Raw genomic sequence first — 23,963 nt, forward strand, 5'->3', positions numbered from 1 at the left:
TTTGAGTCTGCTTGCTTAAAAGAGTTGGGAAAGTACAAACATTGCAAAACTTTTGTCAGTGTTACTGGAACTGTGACGTGCCAACAAGAGCCATAAGTTTGCAGTTCATGGCCCTTCTAACAAAATCAGATCTTGTTAAATCAGCAGGTCTAGGCTGCCTGTCCCCTTGGTGGATAACAAAAGGTTCTGCCACCAAGGGCCAGCAACAGGTTAAACACAAGGCTCAAATCAAAATCCAGCCAGCTAGGGTTCTCTTTTTATAACAAGCAGAGGAAAGGACTGGAGGGTAGTCAATAGCTCCATCTTTTCTACGGTGTTTAATAGTATTTTCTATAAGACCAAATCTTATTAAGCAGTATGGGGAAGAAAAGAATAGAGCAAGCATTTTTTTAAATGTAGCGTAGATTTCTTTAAAAGGCTCTATTCTTGTCTGATTTCTATTCAATTACTCTTCATATTAAAGTTTGAGGACTTTAAGATTTTTAGCGCAATTGCTTATCAAATTTCATTAAGAGTTTTGAATGGGTAGAAAATAATGGTAATGACAATCATTTTAAAGAAATATTCGAGAAGCCTACTCTTTTTCTTTCTTCTAAAAATAAATCCTATGAAGGTTGACTAAAATATATTGAAAATCATACCTAGATTTCCAGTGACATCTCAAATCATGGACTATATGAAAACATAAACATTCAGCCCCAGAGGTATTATTGCACACAGGTATAAAGTATATTTTCCTCTGTAAAATATTATATTATAGTTACACTCCAAATGATGATATTTCCAGCTCCACACTTGTACTCTCACTTTCTGATTGCTTATTTGCTTTGTATTGTCCCTCAAAGTCAGTTCCTTCTGTCTCTCTGTTCCCTTTGAATGAATTTTTCTCAGCTCCCCAGTTAGGAATAACCTGGGAGGAAAAAATGGATTAAATTTTTCTGCAATCAACAGTAAATGGAGGGATAAATAAATGGGGTCAGACTGTCATCTCAGGTCACTTTATCTGCTTCATCCGGAATCCTGTTACACAAATCTCAGATTGGCAGTTTTCTGTTATTAATCTTTTGTTTTCTGTTATTAATTTCTGTTATTATCCTGTTATTAATCTTTATTTACTGTTATTCTTGTAGCAGTACTGGACACAGTGACCTTTGAGGGGCTTATTGTGTATGAAATGAATGGCAGCCCTTTTAACAGCACCCACAGCTGCTTGATGTATGTATATCTACTCCTGAAACGTGATCTACAGGTGGCAGGAGTAGCTGCACACCAAAGGAACATACTTTGTTCCACTGGTTACTTTGCCCCATCATTTGGAGCTATTACATTTCCTAGACAGCTGCCAGTTAAGAGTTTTGGGAGCACTTCCAATTCATTGAAATTCACAGTACACTAAAGTTACAAGGTGCACTAGATGGTCAGTGCAGATTGACAACATCTGGATCAGTTCTTTGGAAATATAAGTGAAAAATCAGAAACTAAACAAAATTGGGATTGGAAGAAAAGCCATTACATTTAGTAGAAATTCTGACAGTATTTTTGTTTTTGTCTTTCACTCTTTACCATCTGCAGACAAGGCTGTGACAAACGTGATGCCAGCAGTTTCTCTGGTTATTAAAGGTTAAATTGCATTTGATTTGATGAATTACTTTCTTCCTTCCCTCTGCAGATTATTCAGAGGATAAATCCATTTCCTGCTCTTTGCAGGGGGAAAATGAATGTATAACCACATTTCTACTGGCTGTGGATGAACAGGGAAGGACAGTCATTCACAACATAGAAAGGAAAGGTAAGCAGTGAATATTGGTTTTTGTAGGTGAAATCTGATTTAAAACCACAGACAAGGTTAGCAATCTAGAAGAAGAGCTCTTTAAAGCAGCACATCTCCTCCTTGTGTTTGTAGTTCTTCTCTGCCCAGCCAAAGATCTCCTCAAGTACTTATTTAATGCAGTAATGACATAAATACTTGGCCTTTCATGAAAAATGGGCAGAATGATCCTTGGGCTGTAAGAATAAGTTAATTTTTTCAACAGCTTGTGCAGTTCTAAGAGGATGATACCAAACATCATTTGCATTATGTGATAAAACTATAAATCACTTTGAAATTAGATATACAAAGGTGCTTGTAACAAAGGTAGTACTATAGAAGCACACCTCTTAAACTACATCCCTTAATCCCTAAGATTCAAGTATTTAAAGGTAAGATTTTATCGTTATTAAATACTTTATTATGTATTTTAAGTAGATTGGCCAAAAAAAAAAAAAAAAAAGAAGAAATATCTTATTTCCACTGACCTCAGAGAGTTCATTGACCTCTGTGTAATGACCCTCCCACAACACTACAATAATCAGTTTCACAGAATCTGCTGCTCTGCTCCTGGACCTTAAAATGTGAACTGGGATGAGACCTCAAGAAATTCTCTAGAAATACAATTTCATTCATGGAACTGAAGTCAATATGGCACCAGTAGCCAGAACACCAGCCCAGGGCTCAAAACAGAGCCCCTCAGAATTAGTTAACTGAGGCCATCAAGCAAAAACTGAATGTGAAATGCAATCCTGTAAGACAAGCCAGACTGAAATGAATTTTTTAATGTTCTGAAACCATGGTTCAGAAGAAAATTTTGTAAAATAGTAGTGTTCAGTAACTTTCATAGACAGTACTTTTTAATATTAAAATAATCAAACTTCTTTGGGTTTTGGTGAAGCAAAAACTTCAGTTTTAAATCTGACCCTCTGAAATATTTTACTGTAAAATTTATTGCAGAACTTGAAATGCAAAATTCCTTCCAAGTCCACAGTCCAACATTTTCAACAAATGTCAAGGAATTTTTTTCCTCATTGTTTTCATGAGAGATATGCAGTTTCCTCTGTTTTAGCAATATCTTTGGTCACTTTACCCTGACATGGATCTCACTAGAATCTTTTCTTCTGCAACCCACTGAATATCAGTTAATTGAAATAGAGCTCCAGCCATAACATTGTAAAATTCATAATTTTGTAAACTCAGCCCTGTTTTTTTATAATTATATTGAAACAGATCTGAAATCAATTTTCTGAGTTTTCTCTTCAGAGTCTGTGTCTGTATCCAGCAGTTGCTAATTGTCACGGTAAAAGAACAGTGGAAGAAGTTAAAAAATAATTTTTAAAACATTTTAATGCAATATTTTTCAGCTGGTTTCACAAACCCTTTAGGAAGCTAGCAGGAGAAAAATAACATGAACTTGAAGAAAAAAGTGTGCCCAGCTTATGGCAAATGAGAATCTCAGCACATCTCTTGACTGTTTTTAATTGCCTAAAATTTATTGATTGGTTATCCACAGACATAACTGGTTTTGTTTCCACAGATTGTGCACAGCATCCAAATATCCCAATGATAGTGGTGGGTGTCACCCTTGCTATCCTTCTCATTGGCATTGTTTTACTTTGCATATGGAAATTACTGGTGTCACTTCAAGACCGAAAAGAGGTGGCCAAGTTTGAAGCAGAAAAATCAAAAGTTAAATGGCAAACGGTATGTGAAATACATTGATTTTATAAAGGTTCTTTAGTTTGGTTACATGATGCCTTTAAAATTCCAGATCTTGATTTTGTTCTTTTAAATGGATAGATTTTGCTGGTAGGTTTTTGCCACATTTACTATTCTACAAAGTAAAATTATGATTCTTTAATAGAAGAAAATAATCTAGCGTTTCATCTCCTAGTTTAATTTCTTCCACATGTAAGAATGTGTAGACAACTGGTTTTTTATTAATAGTTTTTAATTAGTAGCCAGTCTTCCATTAATTCTAACAATGCTGTTGTCTGCCTGTATGATTATCCAGGGTGTAGCCCTCTGCCTGTTTAGAGCTGTTTAGGAAAGGGAGGTTGTTCCTGGCCTCTGTCATGATCCAAGCCCACTCCCACCAAGCAGAAGTGAATGGAACTGTCCCAAATGCAGGGGAAAGGACAGAGAAATCCAGGCCTTGTTTCCTATCTATAGCTCTGGGCGCCTAATGTAAGCTTGCACCACATGTTCCCTTTTCTTCTTTCCTTTCTGCCCTTGACTTTCTTGCTCTTTTGCAAAAGCTTTAGGGCTTCTGAGGATATTTTCAAAAAAAGCATGTCGAGCAAGCAGAAAATGTGCTCACACAGCTCCACTCTCCTACAAAGTCCTGCGATTGCAACTTTTTCCAAGAATGGGCACTGTCAGCCTTTCAGCTTTTGACCTGGGACAAATCCCTAACTTACAGGCAAGGCCACCTGAGAATGTTTTTTTGATCCTTCAGGAGAGCTGGGTATGGTAAGAAGGGAAGGATACAGTTGGTAGAAGCATTTTCTTTTTTTTTTCTGTCACAAGAGGAAAGGATAGGGAGTGACTGGTGAGAGGCCAGGATGGAAAGCTCAGGTGAGACTTGCCCTTCTCCCAGCACACAGTAGGTATTGTATGTGACAAGAGCACCATGACAAGAAATGTCCAACTGCTGAGACACTCTCTATGGTTTTATAAAGGTCTATCTGCCAGCTTTGATACACAAATGTTATGGGACACATTTGATGAGGTATTGTTTGATGATGTGCATTACTTTAATCTGTGAGACTGATGTGAAGGGAAGCATGTTGCTGAGCCCAGGCTGCTTTGTGCTGCCTGAGTTCAGATCAGTCTGGATTTCAGTGGCTTGGAACACAAGTGAGCTACCAAAAGCTATTCTAAAATCCTCAAAGATACATTACTTCTATACAAACATTGTGTGACTCCCATTTAATCTGTTTTTGTTTGGGTTTTTGTTTGTTTGTTTTTGTTTTTTGTTCTTTAGGAAACAAATCCACTATACAGAGGCTCAACAACCACTTTTAAAAATGTGACTTACAAGAATCAAGATATGCATAAAAGACCCATGGCTGCAGACTTCTATTAGCACCTCCAACACTACAAACTTAAGTTTTACTGTCAGGAAATCTAAATCTAAACTTGTTTGTTCTCAGCTGATTATGGGATATTTGTTTACAAGTTGTAGTGGTATAACCATTCTGTTAGAAAATATATATCTTGTGTTGGGACAAATAAAGATAACATATTAGTAGTAAGGGTTAATAGAAGTATTTTTTTAAATGACCCTTTATTGTTACAGCCCCCGTCTTAAAAAATGGCATAAAAATAATTTTAATTTTGTCTTTAATATTGAGGATTCTAAATTATCATGTAAGCTTATTTTTTGTTAAATTAGATATATACAGTGAACTTTATACTGCTTTGTTCATACACACAATCTCATAAATTAGTGTATAGGAATGTATTTGTACCTGTCTATTTTGTGGGCTGGTTTAAATTTAGAAATCATTGTTTTTTCATGAATGCAGTTTAAACTACTGAGGATATCACCTGCGTGACTGAATAGTTTCTCCAGAAAAACCAGAAAAAAAAAAAAAGTAGTGATATTACCTGTCTTCTGTAAATGTAAGTTATACAGAAACATTTCTTCTCTAATTCTTCTTTCTTGTCCCATTTCTCTCTTTCTTTTCCTTGTTGCTCTTTGATGTTCTGTAAGGACCTAGCCCTGGATTATCTCAGGGAAGGTTAAATCAAGCCAATCAAGCCTTATTCACTTGCAGTTGTTTTCTGCTCCAGACTGCTTTTTTTTTTTCCTTTTAAATCTAGTAAAAAGGATATAGAGAAAAAGATAAATATTTGTAAATTAGAGACTCCAGTTGACACACTTTTAAACCAGAGGATTAGCAGAACTCCATTTCACCATTTATATCCTGTAAATTATTTGGGTGCTCACAATACACCTCACATGCTGGGCCATCACACAAAGTGGCTCAGGAGCCCTTTTCATGCAGAAATATTCACACAAAAGGTTTATTACCACACACAAAGACAGTACTTTTTTGTGATATGTCCATAGTTGTGAGGTTCTTTCAATGCCCAACAGCCAAACTGCTTATTCTTGTGCACAATAACATATTCAGTACTTTTGGGCTAAGTTGTTTGGTTTTAGGCTTGGTTTGGTTTTTTTCCCCTCAAACTAAACAACAAAAATATCTATGGATTTCACTTAATATTCATTTCCATTATGTTAATGAGGACTTTTAAATCTCCATTTTAGCTAATAACAAATGATCTGCAATTTTTAATTGTAATCTGTTAGCATGCACAGATCTGGATAAAGAAAGTATAAAAGCAACTAACATGCTGGCTAAGAAAAAGTACAACATTGGAGTACTTTAAGGTAACAATAATGAACTTTATTTTTTAACATCACTTTTCAGCTGCATTTTTTGCCACTCTGAAACTGATGGTCAAAATGTGTATATGAAGGTACTTAGAAATGAAGACTTAGAAATCAAAGGTACTTTGGCACTGTTATAAATGATCACATTAATTCCCTAAGGTAAATAGGGAGTTTGATCCAAAAAAGTATAGATCTGAATGTATTTGATCTGAAAAAGTTGATGTCCATTTTGTTATAAATATTTACCAAGTCTGTGCAACTTCAGTCTCCATATCCTCCACAATTTCTGGAATTGAGACTGGTATATTAGCTAGCTCTGACCCATGCCTGTTTTAGGGCCTGATCCAAAGCCTACTGGAGTCAATGGCTACAGATGTGAATCTAGTTTCAGTGAAACTATTAGTTTTGGTTTACAAAGATTGCTTTGTTTAAACAAACTGGTTAATATTGTCTATTAGTGCATTAGAACCTATATACATATATCTGTGCAAAAAGAAATAGTATCAGATGCCTTTGGAAAGAAGGTGATGCTAGAACCACCAAAATTACAGCAGTGTGATGGAAATGATGGCTGTGACTAAACTGGAACAGATTCACATCTGTGTTCTGGTATTCCTGCATATCTCACAGTGGAAACTGCACAGATAAGGGCTCACATCTGTGGTCCTTCCAACCACTGGACTCCCACAGATGTCAGTACAAGTTACACGTGGGACCAAATCCTGTTTTCCTGGCACATGGGTAAACTCATGGCATGCAAAGCTGGCCCCTGAATCTGCTCAGATTCCACTTGGGTGAGGGTTGCCTAAGGGACTAGGGAAATCTGGATTTTACCCATGTAGGTTATCTGTTACTCTTTTATTTCTCACGTAGAAATATCAAATCATAAACTTTCTCTGAAAGAAATTAAAATATTTTTATTACTTTTCAAGTAATAAAAATCTATACTGTTTATTAAATGCCTTTTAAGTTCTGTTTCTGAGATCTGATTTTGCTTCTCACTATTAGGGCTGAAAGCCTCTCCTGTAGGCTGCCCATTTCAATATTCCAACATATGTCAGCCTTCAAAAGTTAATGACAAAGTGGTGTTTGCATTTCATATCAAATGCTTGGTGCTCTACATTCCCTGTTCCTACAGAAGATCTCATTTCACAAACCTTCTCACCCTCTTCCCATCACTTGTGTCTTCTGATCATCATCAGAGATCTAAGTTGTTATATTTACAGTCCAATTGCTCCTCCTAACAATCTCTCTCCAAACTATCAAAGATGTACAGGAGCCAGGCAGGATGATTTGCAGTTTCCCTGCTGTGACTGACTGTACCATAAATTTTCTGTGCACCTTCCATATTGTCTGGATGGAAATCACTCAAACAATTAAGAATTCATCAGAAGAGAGAAAATAGAAGGACTTGGTGAGGAAGGTTTCTATTATTGAGGGATATCAACTCGACTCATACATATGAGCCATCCTTTAACAGCATTAACGGTTTTGACTAAACTCCCACATTTCAAGAACTTTGAAGATCTCACTTGGCATTCACCCTCGAAACAAGTGTGGTATTCATCCCTTTTTTTTAACTATATCATTTTCATCTTGTAGAATTTTTATCAAAGTTCATATTTTTCTCTTTCTAAATTTTTTTCCTCTACCAAGCTATAAGTGAGTTTGTGTGTTGTAAGTGGGATGAAAAAATCTTTCTGTTGTTTTCACAAACACTGTTTTGACCTGAGGCTGGACCTTGAGATTGGCCAAAACATTTTTTTAATAGTAATACTTCTATTCATTAATGAATTAAATTGAATAAAAGAACAATCATCAGTAATTTTATGGTGTTTGTATATCTCATACACCGTATAGAATAGTAATTTCAGTAATGTATGTTAAATGGATAATTCTTCATTTTATTAATAAAAGGTGCATGATAATTTGTATTGTAAATGTCCAGATTGCATTCAAGTTTGTTTTGTAATGTAACTAGTGGGTAATGAGCCTGGGATACAAGACTTGGGTGTCAAGTGCAATATTCATGCTTCATCTGCCTTTATGTAAAAGTTCAAGTTTGTTATCCAGTGTGTATAACAGAGTTATTGGCCCCCAAAACTTATCACACTATATACAATCAAAAAATAAAAAGAGACAAATTTTAGCTTCATCTATTTGAAAGAAACCAGTAAATTATTCAACTTGTTTGTGTAAAAAGGAGTTATTTGACCATGAATAAAGATTGTAAAATTGAATCATTTTATAATAAGGGTTTTTTTTGTTCATTCTTCATTTCCCATTTTAGCCTGTGTTGTTATCACTGTTTTCACATGTATTCACAAATCTTAGCAAATTTTTTACACTTTGGCATACCTTAGAAATTCTTTTCCTCCCCACTTTAAAAGACAGCATATGAAATTTAATGTCTAGATTTTTTTCATTTGGGATCCTTTTACTTTTCAAGGAAATGACTTAATGGATGAATGTTGTAACACCCTATTTCTGGAACACTGATTGATGACATATGTCATTCTTTCTTTCTTTAGAACTAGATGATCTTTAAGTTCTCTTCCAGCCCAAACCATTCTATGATTCTTTTGTACAGATTTCTAAATAGCACAAGTTACTTAAAGCTAAAGATCTACCCATTCTGTCAGGGTAACAGCAGCAATATCTTTTTGGAAATACACAGCAAAATGCATATTTTCTCCTTACCCCTTTCCTGAATGCTGGTTCATAAATCCTCTGGTATGAGACTGACTATATATCTGATTTACTAGAAAGCAAAATATTGAAGATAACAAAAAAATCTGTCTACTCATTTTTATTGAATACAAAGTAAGGTATCTAACAGAAGGATTATTTCACCTAAGAAGAAATTGGTTAATGAAAGAGGCAAAGTAAATTTCTTTGGGTTTCCCCATGCATATACTCTCTAATGAACACAGTAAGTATTTTATATTAGCTGTGGGATTTTGGAGTCTAATTTTGGAGCATGTAAGCATGGCTGAGAAAACATGATCAGCTCTTGTGGGAAGGAGTGTACAAGGTGCAAAGGCACACCCTCTCCCAACCTGTGAAATCATGTCAGCACTGAGCAAACATTATGTCCTAGAATTTCTGCAAGCATATATATTTGTTCCAAGTGTTACACCCAGTCAAGTTTCTTTCCAACTAGACTGATAGTACTTTGTTAGTGGTTGTCTGTTCTTCCTGAGTTGTTCAGAGTCTTCTAGTAAATCTAGAGTGTAATATTAATAGCTTTATTTTGGGAACACATTAGGCATTCTTTTGTTGGCAAATCTTTGCAAAAACTGCTTCATTTTTCTGTTGATTTCACAGCAACAGTACTAAAAAGAATGTCAAAAAATGACTGTGTTACATTGAAGGATGAATGGCACAGCAGGTATAGTTTTGCCAAGGATCTCAAATGGAAAGGATAAGGTGAAGAAAGGCTTTGAGAAACAAAGAGGGATAGGCCAGAGGCAGCTCTGGCCCCATTAACCATTTATGTTTTATTGCAAGTATTTAAATATTGGATTTTTTCCCTTAATGCCATATCAAATGAACTACATGAATATCTGCCTGTATTGAATTTGATATAACTGCCAATCAACAGCCAGTCTGACATGCTAGATTTATAGTAAAAATAAAATTTCTATCTATTACTGAATCATATACTATAACAAACTATCCCAGACTTGTGCCAAGTGAGCATTTACTGGGGGAAGAGGGATGGAGGGCTTGGAGAGGTAAAAGTTCACCTGGGAATGGCTCTTGTGGCACAGTTAAGAGTCACATAGGCAGTAACTCTCTCCATTTCATGCCTGTGAAAGAGCTGCTGCTATTTAGCAGAATTTAGAAGCATAAACTCATAGAAATGCTCTTGTCATCCTTTAAAGGAGTTTTTCCCTTTAAAAAATAAGTTTCTAGCCTAAGCTAACTGGCTAACAAATAAAGCTAAAAAGTCACATTTCGGGAAAAAAAACCCACATTCTGACAAATGAACATAAAAGTGGCAATTTACAACTGGGGATTTGACTTAACCTGAAACTGGCCAGTACAGGCTGTTCTGTAAGGTTGAGTTTACCCAGGTGAGCTGACAGGGACAGAAACTGCAGAGCCTGGTGGATGCAGCAATTGCCTGGGAGCATGGGAGACTGGAGTGGTGTGATAGAAACACACAGGGGGGATGCAGAAGGGAAAAAGGGTGGCACTGGTCATGGCTGGGATGTGTCAGAGGAGGTAGGGAAGGTGGGAGCAGTGCCTGTAGTGACTATATCCAGTTGTAACATGACTGGAAGAGCTGATAAATGAGAGTAGTTTTGTCTCTGGGGTAAAAAGAAAAACTTATAAGGGAAAGGGAAGGGGAATGTGCTGCTCAGCCTAGAGTTATACCTACAGTTAGGGTTCAGAAAGCCACAATGTCCAGAGCTCCAAGCACACTACAGCTACAAAAGGCATGCCAAGGGGAACACAGAACTGCCAAGACATTGTGCCTCATTCCACAGCTCTCTGCTTAGCACCAGCCTCAGCCCAAGGCTGCTGGGGTGGATTCAGGATGTCTAGGAACTGTCATTTTTCAGATCCAAATAAGATGTTGGACAGTGCCTCCAAAAAAGATGTAATTATGGATTGCTGGGCACTGCTAGTGCAAGGAATTTTGGGCCTTCTTTTTCTTCCTAGGTGCTCTCTGGTTTGGTATTCCCATTCTGGCTGATTGGGGAAAAAATGAGACCTGTCTTCAGACTCCAGATTATGAGCACAAATTACTGTGTAAGGAGGTGCTGAACACATGACACAGTGGATCTGTGCCTTGCAAAAGCAATGGGTTTGTAAGGAAATTGAATTAGTGTGAATCTAATGATGGCTTTTATTTGTGGATGCAGATCATGAACATGCACTGGATTCATATCTTTGTATAGATCTCACACAGAAGGTGAAGTCTAAGAAAAGACAGGGGAAGGAATTAACATTTGTGGAGAGTACCTAAATAGCAAAGCTCAAACAAGTTCATATGTGTATATAAATATATATATCTACATATGTATATGTGTATGCACAATAAGGAAGAGAACAGGCCATTAACAAAGAAATGAAGAAAAAATATTTACAGAAAGTGGGTTCCAGACAGAAAATAAAATAAAGAAGCCAAATCAATACAGCAAATGCCTTAAAAAAGACAGACAAAGCCTCCAACCTGAATGCCCCATCCCCAAAAATTGGAAAATTATACAATTTAATGAGCAAGGTATTATTAACTGCTATCGATTTTACTTCAGAAAATGTTGCCAGTCATGTTGGATCTACAAGCCATTATTCCAGCCAAGAATTCTTATTATTTTAAATTAATAAGTATACCTTAGCTATAAATAGCCAGGTCAGTATGCACTAGAAAGGATTTACCAGTTTGGTGAGAACAAAATAGATTGAGGACACTAAAAAGCTGTTTATTCAAAGAGAAAGAAGTCGATAGCAAGTAAAAATAGCAATAAAACTACTTAGAATTAATAAGATTGCTAATTTGCATTTAGCAAAATATTTACAAAATACTTTGATAAGATAATGATTAGGAATACATAATTAGAATGTGATTACTTTGATCTTGCTGAAATCAGCAGAAAAATCCACTTGAAGTGTGACTCCTTCCCGCAGCAGCCTCATTTTTGCTCTCTGGCACTATTACTTTTAACTGTTCTATCATGAACAGAGCTGAATTCCTCAGTGTGACCCAGCAAGAGAGCCCTTTTATGGAGCTCAGTACTCAAAGCAGTGGCCAAACAGTTCTGAAGAGATGTAGACAGGTCTGAATGACCTGATTTCATAAAGGGCTCATTAACAAGCTTGTCTCCCAGAATCTGAAAATTCCAGAAGGCTGCAGCTTTCCTGAGAAGAGTGACACCACAACCCCCTGAGAGTTACAGCCCTTCTGCCTTGCAAAGGCAGATCACTCGAGACCAGCTTCTGCAGCTGTATTTCCTGCTGTTTGCTCTGTCAGACACTTCTATCATTTGTTAAATGGGGAGAAACTCTTCCACTTATCTACTTCTTTCTAAGTGTTTATTTTCTCTTGCTTCTCAAGTCCTTCTTCTACCAACAAACAGAAAGAAGTTTCCCCAAGCCCAGAGGCTTCTCTTTTCCATCCTTCTATCATGATTGAATTAGACATGGGGGGGAACAGTCTCAATTCCAGCACTGCATCTATATATTTTACACTTATGTACATGTTTATGTACTTACTTGTCCGCTATGCATAAAGAAGACACCAGAAACATGCTTTTTGCAGATTAAAAATAAACAGTCCTGTGGATTCCCTTACTCTATTTTTATCCAAGAGGTTCTGCTTTTGACTCTGCAAGACTGAACAACTCAGCCCAAGGGGGGCAGCTCTTGCAAATATTCTGAATACAGAGACGAACAAAATGGAAGATGGCAATTCTTTTTCCCCATGCCCAAACATAAAATGACTTCGAAGTCAAAGCTGACCTAGCAAAAAACAAGTCTCCAAGTGGGGTCGGGGACAGTTCAGGTACAGAAGAGCGAACCTGGGAGCACGGAGCGTGCTGACGGTGGCCTCCCACCGCCAATGTCTCTATGTGTTTTCTGGTTCTTTTTAAGATAAAAGTACTTGGGGTACAGGTAAAAGAAAGTAGGTGTTTTCAGATGGAAAATAAAGTCATTACAGAGTATTTTGTCCATGCGAATCCACAGTTTTGACGTAGGCAGACGGCCCGAGCTGCACGAGCGGCATTTCCCGGCGGGACCTTCCCCGCAGCCTCTCGGGGGAAGCCCGCGGGCCGCCCCCGGGGCCGCCCCTCCTTCGCCGCCGGGGTGGGATCGCCGCTCTGCCCTCCCCGGGGCCGGGCCGCCGGCTCCGCTCCCGGGGCTGAGCGGAGCGGAGCGGGGCAGCAGCGGGCGGGCGCAGCGCCGGGGCGATGCCGGCGGTGCGGCTGCGGCTCCTGGCCGGCTGCCTCCTCCTCCTGCTGCTGCTGCTGCTGCTGCTGGGCGGCCACGGCGCCGCCGCCCTCGGCCAGGACGCGGTGCCTTCCCTGCGGAGTGAGTGACGCCTCGGGGTGGCCCGGGGGTGGGGAGCGGAGCGGCGCGGCGGGCGGGGGCCCCGGGCACAGCCCCGAGTCCCGGGCGTTCCGAGCCTGCCGCCGAGCGGCACCGCCGGGCGCCCCGGGACGAGGGGCCGGGGGCCGCCCCGCTGGCTCTGCTTGGCGTCCTCACTGCTCCTTTTTCCGCTGCCCTCCGTGCACCCGGAGAGAATAGCGATAGTTTTATTCTCATTTCCAATAAATCCCTGATACTTCCTTTATTATCACATAAGCAATTCTCTTTGCTTCTTTGGAGGGAAGGAAATGGGAGGTGAGGAGGAAGGAAATGAAGCTATCTTGTTCGCCTAGGTTTGTTACAGCCGTTTATTCCCGATTAGCTGTGTTGAGCCCAAGTAAACAGGAACTTGGAGGTGCTGGTCAGCAATTAGCTCTTCATCTGCGGCTGAACATCAGCTCCAGGCTTCTCTCTGGGAATAGGTTTCTTGTCACCTTGTCCTTGTGTGGAGGGGCACATATGCAGAGAAGTGGATCTGTTCTTAAGACTCCCCTTCACCCATTCATTTTCTAAAGCATAGATTATCTCCTTTCCTCTTGGAGTCCTCTGGGCCCACAGAGCTCCGTGTCAGCTCTTCAGCTGCAGGACTTTGGGCACAGACCTCTCCCTGACACCAGGAGCTTTGTAACAAAACCCATCTGTGCGAGCAGCTGTGAAATGAATGGTGTAGCCTTGCAAGCTCAGAAAAGGTGAGCCTGGAGACATTCCCAGGCTTGATGTTGCTCCAGTTGTCTCATTGCCCCACTTAGAGCTGAGCTGGAGCTCATGGAGCTGTCACTGAGCCTGCCATCTCTCATGTCTTACTTCTGTGGTGAGCTGGCTGTTTCCTGGCAGTCTTCAGGCAAGCAAGCACAGCTCTCTTGCCAATTGCATTTTGTATGTGGGGAAAGGAAACCACATTTGGAGGGGGGCTCAAGAATTATGGTCTGGCTGTTCTTGGCACAAGTTGCCCCAGAATGAAAAAGGGACGTTTTTCACAGAGATCATCCAGATGGGTTACTTGTGTACACTGGGAAAGAACTTTATCTTTTCTCAGCAGTTACTGCAACTCTTAAGGGCCTTACAGATAAAGGCTTTCAAAGGTTGAGAATCCTTCACCTCTGGGTTGTGGTCTTGCTTCCCCCACCCCAGGAAGATGCTGTTTGGGAGATGCTGCATGCTGTGGATATAGATAAACTTCCTCAAACTCACAATCTACATGTGGATCCCAGTATCCTGGTGAATTAACCTTATTAATCAGGGTTTACTAGTGCTAATATCCCAGTTTTTAGTTACCTAGCAAATTAACAGTGTATTTTCTGCTCAGCAAAGATAAGACTGCTGTGGAAAAGACATACCCATAGTATGAGAGGCAGAAACTTCTGGCCACGTAAATAGAGACACCTGTGTTGCCTGTGGAGGAGTGGGTTGGATAAGAAGGGTGAAACCAGTACAAACTGCAAAACTTCACTGGTTTTCACCAGCTGCCAGTCAGAAGGGCTTGCTCCTGCTCCATCAGACTGCCAGTCTCTATAGCTAGAGGGGAAACAGCCACTCTTAGCAGTGCCACAATCTGCGGTGCCACCTCTCTGTAAGTCATAATGTGTTCTATGCAGAATCTGTGACCAAAAACCTCTCCATAATCCATATCCTCTCTGTTTTGCTTGTTGTATGCACGTTATATTGAAGAGCTGATCTCCTGTGTGGTTGTTAGACAGCACTGTTATGGTGCTGCTTGAAACATCTTCCTTTTTTAGGGCCACACCTAAGCTCTATGCACTAAACTTAGCATCTGAGTGGTCCTCTGCATCTCATAATTCATTTGTGGGCTGTGCCAATTTGAGAGGGATTTTTTATTGTCATATTTAGTGCTTCAGTATGTTAGGTGTAGTGAACTACAGAAACTTGAAAATATGCATGCCAGAAATTATCACTGTAAAATTTGAAGGCAGAACGGAGGTGCTGCTCAGGTTCTCAACACAATCTCCTGATGCATAAAATATCTCACATATAATGTGAGCAGAACTCCTTGGGTTTTTACCATTGGATTTCTGAGTGAATCAAGTAGCTGAGCTGTTGCAGGCTTACATTTTGCTGATTTCCAGTTCTTCAGCTGCCCTCTTTTTTTCAGTCTATATGATCAGTTAAACTTTTGCTCCCAAGACATTAAACAGCTGACTTTTTTCACATACTTACAACATGATGTCACATATTCCAGTGAATTTCTATTTGATTCCAAAAAATCTGGGATGTCAGGCTAGCTCCACAACATCTGCTCTTGTGGAGGGTAGTCACAGATGGCTGAACAATATGTATCAAATAGGAAAGGCATACTTTAACCCTTGGCCACCAGTTCTAATGGCATAGATAAGTCCTGCTATTCCTGTGTCTGTTGACAATGCAACTCATTTTCTTTCTTTCTCTGTAGTTGCAGAGTAAAGAATGAATATGGCAATGTCAGTCTTAAAATATTTATATTTTACTTTAATTGCATTCTCCCATCTGGACTGGGAATCATTTTGCAGTATATAGCATGACTTGTTGTATTACTTAAACCTTTTCTCCATTACTGTGACCTTTACTGTCTTGGTGAGCAGTGGCTTTTTTCTTTAAACGTGACTGATGCTTTTGGGCACCTCTTGTTTTTGTTTGAGGTTATTTTTGGCTATCCAGCTTGAGAAGTATTATCTGGTTTTATTTTTGTGAGCTTGCAAGTAGCAATGTTTACAAAAATCAGCTGGCAGTAAAATTAGACCAGTACTCCTTAGTTTTTTGGAGTGTCAGTTATTCTGATGGATATTTTCAGTTTTCTTCCTAAGTAGCTGCAATTAAAACATCTGTCTTTTAATAATATTTAATCAATTGCAGAATTCTACAGACTGAAAGTTTGTTGTGTTTTCTTCCCCTTGCAGATAAAGGAATATTTATTATCCAGAGTGAAACTTCCAGCTTGTGCATTAAAGTGGACAGAGCTGGCCTTGTTCTGGAAGACTGTGGTCAGCTCTCAGAAAAGATGTTATGGAAATGGGTGTCCAATCGTCGTCTTTTCAACATAGGCAGCAGCACATGTCTGGGGCTGAACATCAGCAAACCAGAGCAGCCTCTAACCATGCTTGAATGTGATTCAACCCAATACTCATTGTGGTGGAACTGTGATGGAAAAGAGTTAGTTGGTGTGTCAGAGTTCAAATTAGCAGTTGAAAACAGTAAATATATTGTGGCCAAAAAGAAATCTACTTGTCAATGGAAACAGTATATGTCCTATGATGAAGACCTTTGTGAACACCCATTCCAAGGTAAGAATAAAACTTTGTCATAGAAGTGTTAGATGGAAAAAGTTTCAGAAGTTCTGTTGGAGGGAGATCAGGTGCTTATGATCCCTTCCAGTCTCTATTGCAGTTTGGGCCTCAAAGTTTGTGGGGTTTTTTATGTGCAGTGGTTGAGATGAGCATACCACACAATTGATATTCTTTTGTTAAATTGACCCCCACACCCACCAGTATCCTTCCAAACCAGGAAATGCTCATTTCAAATCACCTGTAAAATTAAAAGGGTTACTAAGGATTTGCTGTTGCCTGTGCTGCATCTTCCATTATCAGATAAACCGAAAGAGAGATAAGAAATTATTTGGAGTTCCTGTCACTGAAAATCAGTCTGTAATTGCAGTGTGCATGGACCAGTGTGTGCCACATTTTGCACCTGGACTCTGAATGTGCCAAACTTTGAAACAGAGATCAGAAGTTTGATAAATCCCGCTGTTCAGCTAGTGTGTAGCTGTTCAGCTAAGGTGTAAGAATGTACATCAAGATCCAGGTCTGCAGACCTGAACAGTTTTCTAGGTTTAAGGACTAAGATAAACCCACTGACTTCAAACAGCAACAGACAGCCTGAACCTTGTCCCCTTCCTCAGCATTTCTGTAAGAGGGAGAGGCCTGATATTTGCACACTGTCTCAGACTGAAGTTGTTGATTTTCCCCTCTTGAACTGGGTGTTTGGGTTCCAGATCTGGTCTTAGTGGTTTCCCCTGTAGATGTAGCTCAGCCTCTGCTCTCACCAAACTCCTTCTTTGAGACCTGTGATAACTGGGAAAGTACTACAGTGCCCAGCCTCTTTTTTAAAACCTAATGGAATTCATACTTAAGACCAGACAGAAAAGATATAAACCCATGAAAAGTCATACACATTTGCCGTGTACACACAGTGAGATGAAAGTAGACCTGGTTTAGCCCTATTACTGCAACCTCTCAGAGAGGTGAGGAGAGGATCAGCATTAGGCAGGTACTTCTAGCCTAGTTTTAGGACCAAAGTGTTGAATTGTGTTGGCAAAATCTCTTTCAGGTTCTGTTTTCCACCTTCTACTACAATGCAAATACCTCCTTACCCACATGCAAAGGCTCAAGCCAGCCTGTTAGTCCACCAAGCAAGGGGTGTGAGGGATAGCTACCTTCAAAAAAAAAAAAAATTAAAATATATGTAACTGTGGTAAGAGGTCTGTAGCAATTGAATTTGGTTTCTTGCCAGGACTGAGATAATCCCTCTGTAGCTGGCAGCATGGTAGCAGGCAGACAGAAAAGCAATCCTGATTTATTTTTTTACTTGTTCCTTGTATTTTCTGTTCATTCACATCAGAAGGGGATTTACAATGTGTAAACTGCTCTTTTATAAGTGCACAGCCAGCCATTAATTCTAGAAACCTCTAGGAACCTGGCAGTATGTATTGGTTCTGTAGTTGAAGGACTTTGGTCTTAAAGCTATCAATGTGGAATCTTTGATAAACAATTTCATTCAAAGAGTGATTGTGGTTCTTTGACCTTTTTTAGAAGCTCTGAGGTTTAGGAGGCACTCAGTGAGGTAAAGCTTTTACAGCTTTCAATTGCATTGCATTCTCTCAATATTTTGGTCCTCAAAGTACAGTAGGAAAATATTTAAATATTTTTTAGGCATTGATTGTGGAAACCAATGTATGGAGCATCAATTCTTTAGCTACGTTATTATTCTCCACAGGATGAAAACTAAAAAGTCTATTTAATATTCCTTTGTCTTATACATTTCCTTTCCCAAAGAATGACAAAGAGAGTGGAAAACACATTAGAAATCCACTTTATAAAGAGTGGGAGAAGCAGGGGAATAATGTTAAATTACTCTTCTGTCATAAACTAATAAATAAGTAGAATTTGCATCTGAGTGTGTACTGATATAACTAATTGTTGTTTTATGTGGTTGTTCTGAAATGTAGATGCAGACTTTGTGTTAATTGATCGGATTTTGGGGGTTGTGGTTTTGTTTGGGGATTTTTTTTTGTTAATGGAGTAAGTTACAGGAATGCACCTCATGGTGACAAATTTCATAAGCTCTTATTTCCACATTTTATTTACTGAAATTATGCTGCTCACACTTGTAATGCTGTTATCAATTATGAATTAAAATTTAAAAGTAATTTTAGACATTTTAATTTTATCACTGCTGCTAAATACAGGAATAATGACATATGGGGGCAAAAAAAATTTCTGTGGGCTGCGTTCTTCTAATCTCTGCTTTTCTTTTCCAGAAACATACACCTTGCTTGGAAATTCTTTTGGTTTTCCATGCGTTTTTCCATTTAAATATAACAACAAGTGGTATTATGAGTGTACCAGAGATGGAAAGGAATTTGAGTGGTGTGCCACAACAACTCACTATGAACAAGATGAAAAATGGGGGTTTTGCCCAAATGCTGGTAAGATGTTGCTTGTCTTCTCTCTCCCCCCTCCATGAGTTGGTTCTTTATTAGTAATACTAGGACACGGTCTGGTTTTGGATTACATCTCTTCTGTTAGAAGGGAATGTCTTTTTAAAAAGAACAAAGGAAGATCTTTAGCAAATCTGTTATATTTTATTGTTTGACCTTTGAGACTCAAAGTCCTCATCACAGCAGCAAAACCAGCAGAAGGACCAGCAGAAGGACCTTATTGTGGGTCCACTGGCCTTACCCTGCAGCCAAAGCCCTCTGTCCTAGTGATACACAGGCAGCTTATGTGGAACACCTTACCTAAGGACTGCTCTTGCAAAGTAACCTTCTGCTTGGACTGCCTTGCATCTGGCACATTCCTTTTCTTCTGTGCACTGCTTGGATATGTCTTGGGCCTAAAATACTAGAAAGCAACAGCTTTAAAAATACTTGCTGTTGAAAAAATTTTGGATGTATAATCTTTGTGTATATTTCAGCTTCTTGTGTAAGTAAGCAATAGTGTCTTCTATCAGTAGAAGTGGTTTGGAAAAGCCCTTCCTGCTCAAGCTGCATTTCAGATCTGTGTTCCAAAGCATCTTGAAAACAGCTGTAAATGTGTCTTTGTAGTGAGTACTTCTGGGCAGCCTTTAAAATAGATAGTATTTGTAGCCTTGCTTATCCATTTTAATTAAAGTTTATTCTCTTGGGTAGAACGACCAAGGAGATCCAGTGAGTGTTGCCACAAGTTCGGTGAGGTGTTCACAGTTTGAATATTTCAACGTTCAGCTTTAGAAACAAATGATTAGCCAGAATGAATTAAAATGTAGCTGTGTTGACTTCAAGGGAGTTGTGAAAATCACCATCAGCTGCAGATCAGCTCCTGAGTGTTTTATCTACCATATGAAATTTGGAGCAACATTTTATTTCATTAGTGCCTTATTTTCCTATTTGTGTTAACTAAGTAACAGAAGAGGTGATCACAATTGTGCTTCCTTTGGGATGCTGATGTCATTAATTAATTAAATTTTTCAAGGTGTTGTGTTTCTGATTGGTTTGGAGTCTTGGGCAGCTGGTGACAAATCTGTTTTTGAATAGAGAGTGGCTGTGACATCTTTTGGAAGAAGAACCCCAAGACACACATCTGCTACCAGTTCAACCTGGCGTCTGTGCTGAGCTGGCCTGAGGCTCGGGCTGCCTGCCAGCTGCAAGGAGGGGACCTGCTCAGTGTCACCAGCCCCGAGGAGCAGGACTACATAAGTAACTTAAGCAGTGAGTAGACATTGCTCTGGGCACCTTGTAGGAAACCTGTAGTTAGATTTCCTCCTTACCTGTGCAAAGGGGTAAGTTTTGAAGCCTAATACCCTGTGTGATGTCTCTCCCATTGCTGCTTGTGGGGCTGTGTCATGTAACACACCTCAGTAGAGCTATTTGAAAGAGCAAGGATGAAGGTAAATTCCCACCTTAATAAACTGAAGGGCAGAAGTAGTGGTGTTACTTGAGGGTGTCATTTTCTCAATTCTCCTTCCCCACAGAGATTCCCATTCATCCTGCAGCTGTGGTTAGGGAGTGTGTTGGTTTACTTTGGAGAATTATACATGTGTTTACCTTCTCTGCAATCTACCTTGGTGTCCCTTTCTCCTGCTAAGTTTTCCTTGTAAGCTGGACTTCAGTAAATGGGAATGATAGGAACATTTCTACAGGCTTAAAGTAAATGTCCTGTATGGAAAAATACCAGCTGTATAAATATATGTTACTCCTTCTCTGATAAGCAATTTGCTTTTCCCCTTGGAGCAAATGTGTCAAAAAAATTGTGCAGAGTCTTCTGAAAGCAAGGATTTCATGGGTGTTTTAGTGTGAGTGAAGAAAATCAAGTGGAGGAATGGGTGGTGGAGCTCTGATGCAAAGGTTGCCTCAGATTTCTTTGCCTCAGATTTTCATTGCTTCCCACTATTGCTGGTTTTCAATTGAAGGATATAAGCTAACAGGAAGTTTTAAAAATATTTCATTGGCTTTTTGATATGCCTGCAAGGCTGTAAAGGTTTCTGAAAGTTGTTTGGTTTATGAAAAGCTGAAACAGGCTAGTGTTTATGTAAACAGGCTAGCATTTATGTAGCTGCTTGTTCTAGATTTAACTTTGAAGGCCAGCAACAACTTATGCAGGAAGGGTTTGCAGAATGAGTGGCTTTTGAAGGATTTCAGGTTTCAGTTTATTCCTTTTCATCTCTGTGTTGATTAACAGAGCAAGTTACTTTTTCTAAGGACAGGAAAAAAAACCAACCAGCCTGAACTTTCTGGAGAGTGCTTTGAAGTTTTGTTTTATTCCAATTGTAACAAGTCAGGACAGCAGGTCTATGCCTGTAGATATTTTAAAGCTTGGGGAAAGCATGCAGTATGACTTTGTTTGTTTTTTCTGTTTCAGGGCAGTTAAATTCCACAGACATGATGCTGTGGATGGGCCTGAATCGCCTGGATGAAGACGCTGGCTGGCAGTGGTCAGATGGAGCACCACTGATGTTTGTGAACTGGAGAGCAAGTACTTGATGCTCCTCTTGCATATGTTATAGCAGCATAATTATATGCTCTCTATAACTGCAGCTTGATACAGCACTGCTGTTCCCACAGCTATGTTTGAAAGCTGAATTAAGTGAATGAGTGAACTTCTTTTTTGTTAGAAATATTTATTCATATTCACGAACTGAAAGCCTTTCTAGGGATGCAACATCAAGTGAGATCTGTCTCTTCAAAGCAGTAATGGTCTTGTCCTTTTGTACTTTTAAAGATGTTCCTTTGTTACATATTTAAAAACTGTAGCTACTTTCATGGAGGAAAGGAGTTTCAATTTTTTTATGTTAACAAGCTGTAATTACCATTAGCACATTAACATGAGTTTGTGGCTTGGTTCTCTTAATTTTGAGGCCTGTCCACCACAATTAATTATAGACCCTCAAGCTTGTTTCAGTCTCTCATCTGAGAGTAGCAGCCAAGGAGGCATTGCCACACATGTAGTTAATGGTAAATGTTCAACTGTCCATAGTACTGGTATAATATTACTAGAAGTTTGGGTATGCAGGCTTGTTTATACATTAATTCAAGAAGTTGCAGAGAACCTTACAACACCATTTTACAACTAAGAACTGATTTTTTTGTAATTTTGTGCTTCTCAAAAATGTGTTTGCAGATGTCTCTGATAACCGTTATAAAGAAAATCATTGTGCAGTGATTAATCCAAGACTGAAGTATGGCTGGAACAGTTATCTATGTGAATCTGGATTGCCTTTTGTATGCAAAAAATATTTAAATAAGACAGAGCATGAAACACTGGGTAAGTGTGTCAGTGTTACTGTATCTTGTTTGTGGGGGTGCAAGGAGAGCAAGAGAAGCCACCTGACTATAAGGACAGCAGAGCTGCACCTGCAGTAAATGTGTGGGTTTGCTAGTTTAAGTTGACTACAATTTACTTTAACTGATGTAATAACACTTTCTTCTGTTTAAATTCAGTCTTTGAAAACAAAGCACTCTTTGTTGAGAGTCTTAGAACAAACAATTTTAATACAAATAACATTTACTTGATTCCTTACACCATCAGTATGCTCATTCTCTTTTATATTACAATAAGAGCCATACTTATAAGTTGCAAAATAGGTTTTCAGTGTGAATGGAATTAACCAGTGCCACACAGAGAAGAAAGATGTATAAATGTAGCACAAAATTTGCAGGGTTTTTTATGATGTGCTGTATTTTTGATATGCCAAAAAAGTGTTGTACATATACTTCAAGTGTTTATACAATGAGTAAAGGATATATAGTGCATAGAATGATTCAGAATGACTCTCTGTTCTATGAGAAAGTTAAAAACAGAATTTACTTTATTCTAACATAGATTTTTTGTTTTATAAGAGCTACTTATGTAAATTTTTGGTTTTGTATGAGCTACTTGCATAGGTTCAGCTCCTTCCTAGTAACTTAAAGAAAGTTTAGCAGCTTTTTTCAGATAATAAAGGAAGGCTATCCAAACTTTCTGTCGGTAATGTATCTGAAAAAGCTTTATCTGTCTTTGAACCAGTTTCAGAAGTAATAAGGGAGATAAACTGTGTTTTAAACTGAATTAGTTTTTGCCACTAGTCCAGCAGCCCAAACAGTTCAATCATCAAATAAAGTGGAAGAAATTTCAGTTTGCTTGGTAGGTGATGATCTGTAGAGCAGGTGTTTTGGCCTCCTTAAGTCATCTTGGAAAACTCTGGTTTCAACATTTTAAGGTTAAAAAACAATCTCTGAATGTGTTATGAACATAGCATAAGATTGGCAATTCTTTCTAATGTGCATGAACTTGGTGTGCTCCTTTCAAGATACCTGGCAGTATCATGCCACTCGTTGTGACGCTGGCTGGTACCCGCACAATCGCAACTGCTACAGACTTCATAAAGAGCACAAGAGCTGGAACGATGCTTCTCTCTCATGCCAAAGAGAAAATAGCAGGCTCATTAGTGTGTCCTCCATGGCAGATGAAGAGCTGCTCCTTCACTTGCTTGAAAGTGGTGAGTTTGAGGAGTTTAGGTGTGCAAGTGTTTCTTGAAGCGTTTTGTGGTGCTCTTTTGTGCAGCTCTTTAACTTGTAACCATCTAAGCACTGTATTACGTGGCACACCCAAATGATGTTTACAAAAAAAGAAATCATGTTGCATGCCCATTCTAGGAGTCTTAAAAATGCATAGACACCTTTTCCAATAACTATTCTTAAAATAAAGATACGACTCCATGAAGCAGACACAGTGAGGCCATAGTAAACATGCTAGCTTCTGTCCTTTCCTGTTCTTGCCTGGTTCCTTGCAAACTATTGCAAAATATTCAGTCATCAACCTTATACTAGAGCTGTGCTTAGAAGCAAAACCAATTCAGTGTATCTTTGGCTTGCAAGCTGGCCTGATCCACTCTGCAAAATTGCTGCTATTACTGTGAGGGCAGAGT

General features: G+C 39.0%; 2 protein-coding genes across 4 annotated transcripts in view; both read left to right on the top strand.

Moving 5' to 3' along the window:
* ITGB6 (integrin subunit beta 6) overlaps positions 1-5,048 on the top strand; it is a 47,428-nt gene extending 42,380 nt beyond the window's left edge. The window contains exons 16-18 of the mRNA XM_054636352.2: positions 1,670-1,789; positions 3,348-3,514; positions 4,797-5,048. Of these exons, the coding sequence (XP_054492327.1) occupies positions 1,670-1,789; positions 3,348-3,514; positions 4,797-4,898 (389 nt within the window). The 3' untranslated portion in view covers positions 4,899-5,048. The remainder of the gene's footprint in view (positions 1-1,669; positions 1,790-3,347; positions 3,515-4,796) is intronic.
* A 166-nt stretch (positions 5,049-5,214) lies between these two features.
* The window catches only part of PLA2R1 (phospholipase A2 receptor 1), a 45,055-nt gene continuing 26,306 nt past the window's right edge, over positions 5,215-23,963 (top strand). For 2 of the 3 annotated variants that reach the window (XM_054636761.2, XM_077181516.1), the window contains exons 1-7: positions 13,037-13,256; positions 16,205-16,588; positions 18,841-19,008; positions 20,095-20,268; positions 21,419-21,532; positions 22,178-22,321; positions 23,346-23,534. In XM_054636761.2, the coding sequence (XP_054492736.2) occupies positions 13,136-13,256; positions 16,205-16,588; positions 18,841-19,008; positions 20,095-20,268; positions 21,419-21,532; positions 22,178-22,321; positions 23,346-23,534 (1,294 nt within the window). In that variant the 5' untranslated portion in view covers positions 13,037-13,135. Of the gene's footprint in view, positions 5,438-13,036; positions 13,257-16,204; positions 16,589-18,840; positions 19,009-20,094; positions 20,269-21,418; positions 21,533-22,177; positions 22,322-23,345; positions 23,535-23,963 lie in introns of those variants that run through there. The other variant, XM_077181517.1, reaches the window with a different exon arrangement.

This window comes from Agelaius phoeniceus, chromosome 7 (assembly GCF_051311805.1).
Source record: "Agelaius phoeniceus isolate bAgePho1 chromosome 7, bAgePho1.hap1, whole genome shotgun sequence".
In the NCBI taxonomy this organism is placed as follows: domain Eukaryota; kingdom Metazoa; phylum Chordata; class Aves; order Passeriformes; family Icteridae; genus Agelaius; species Agelaius phoeniceus.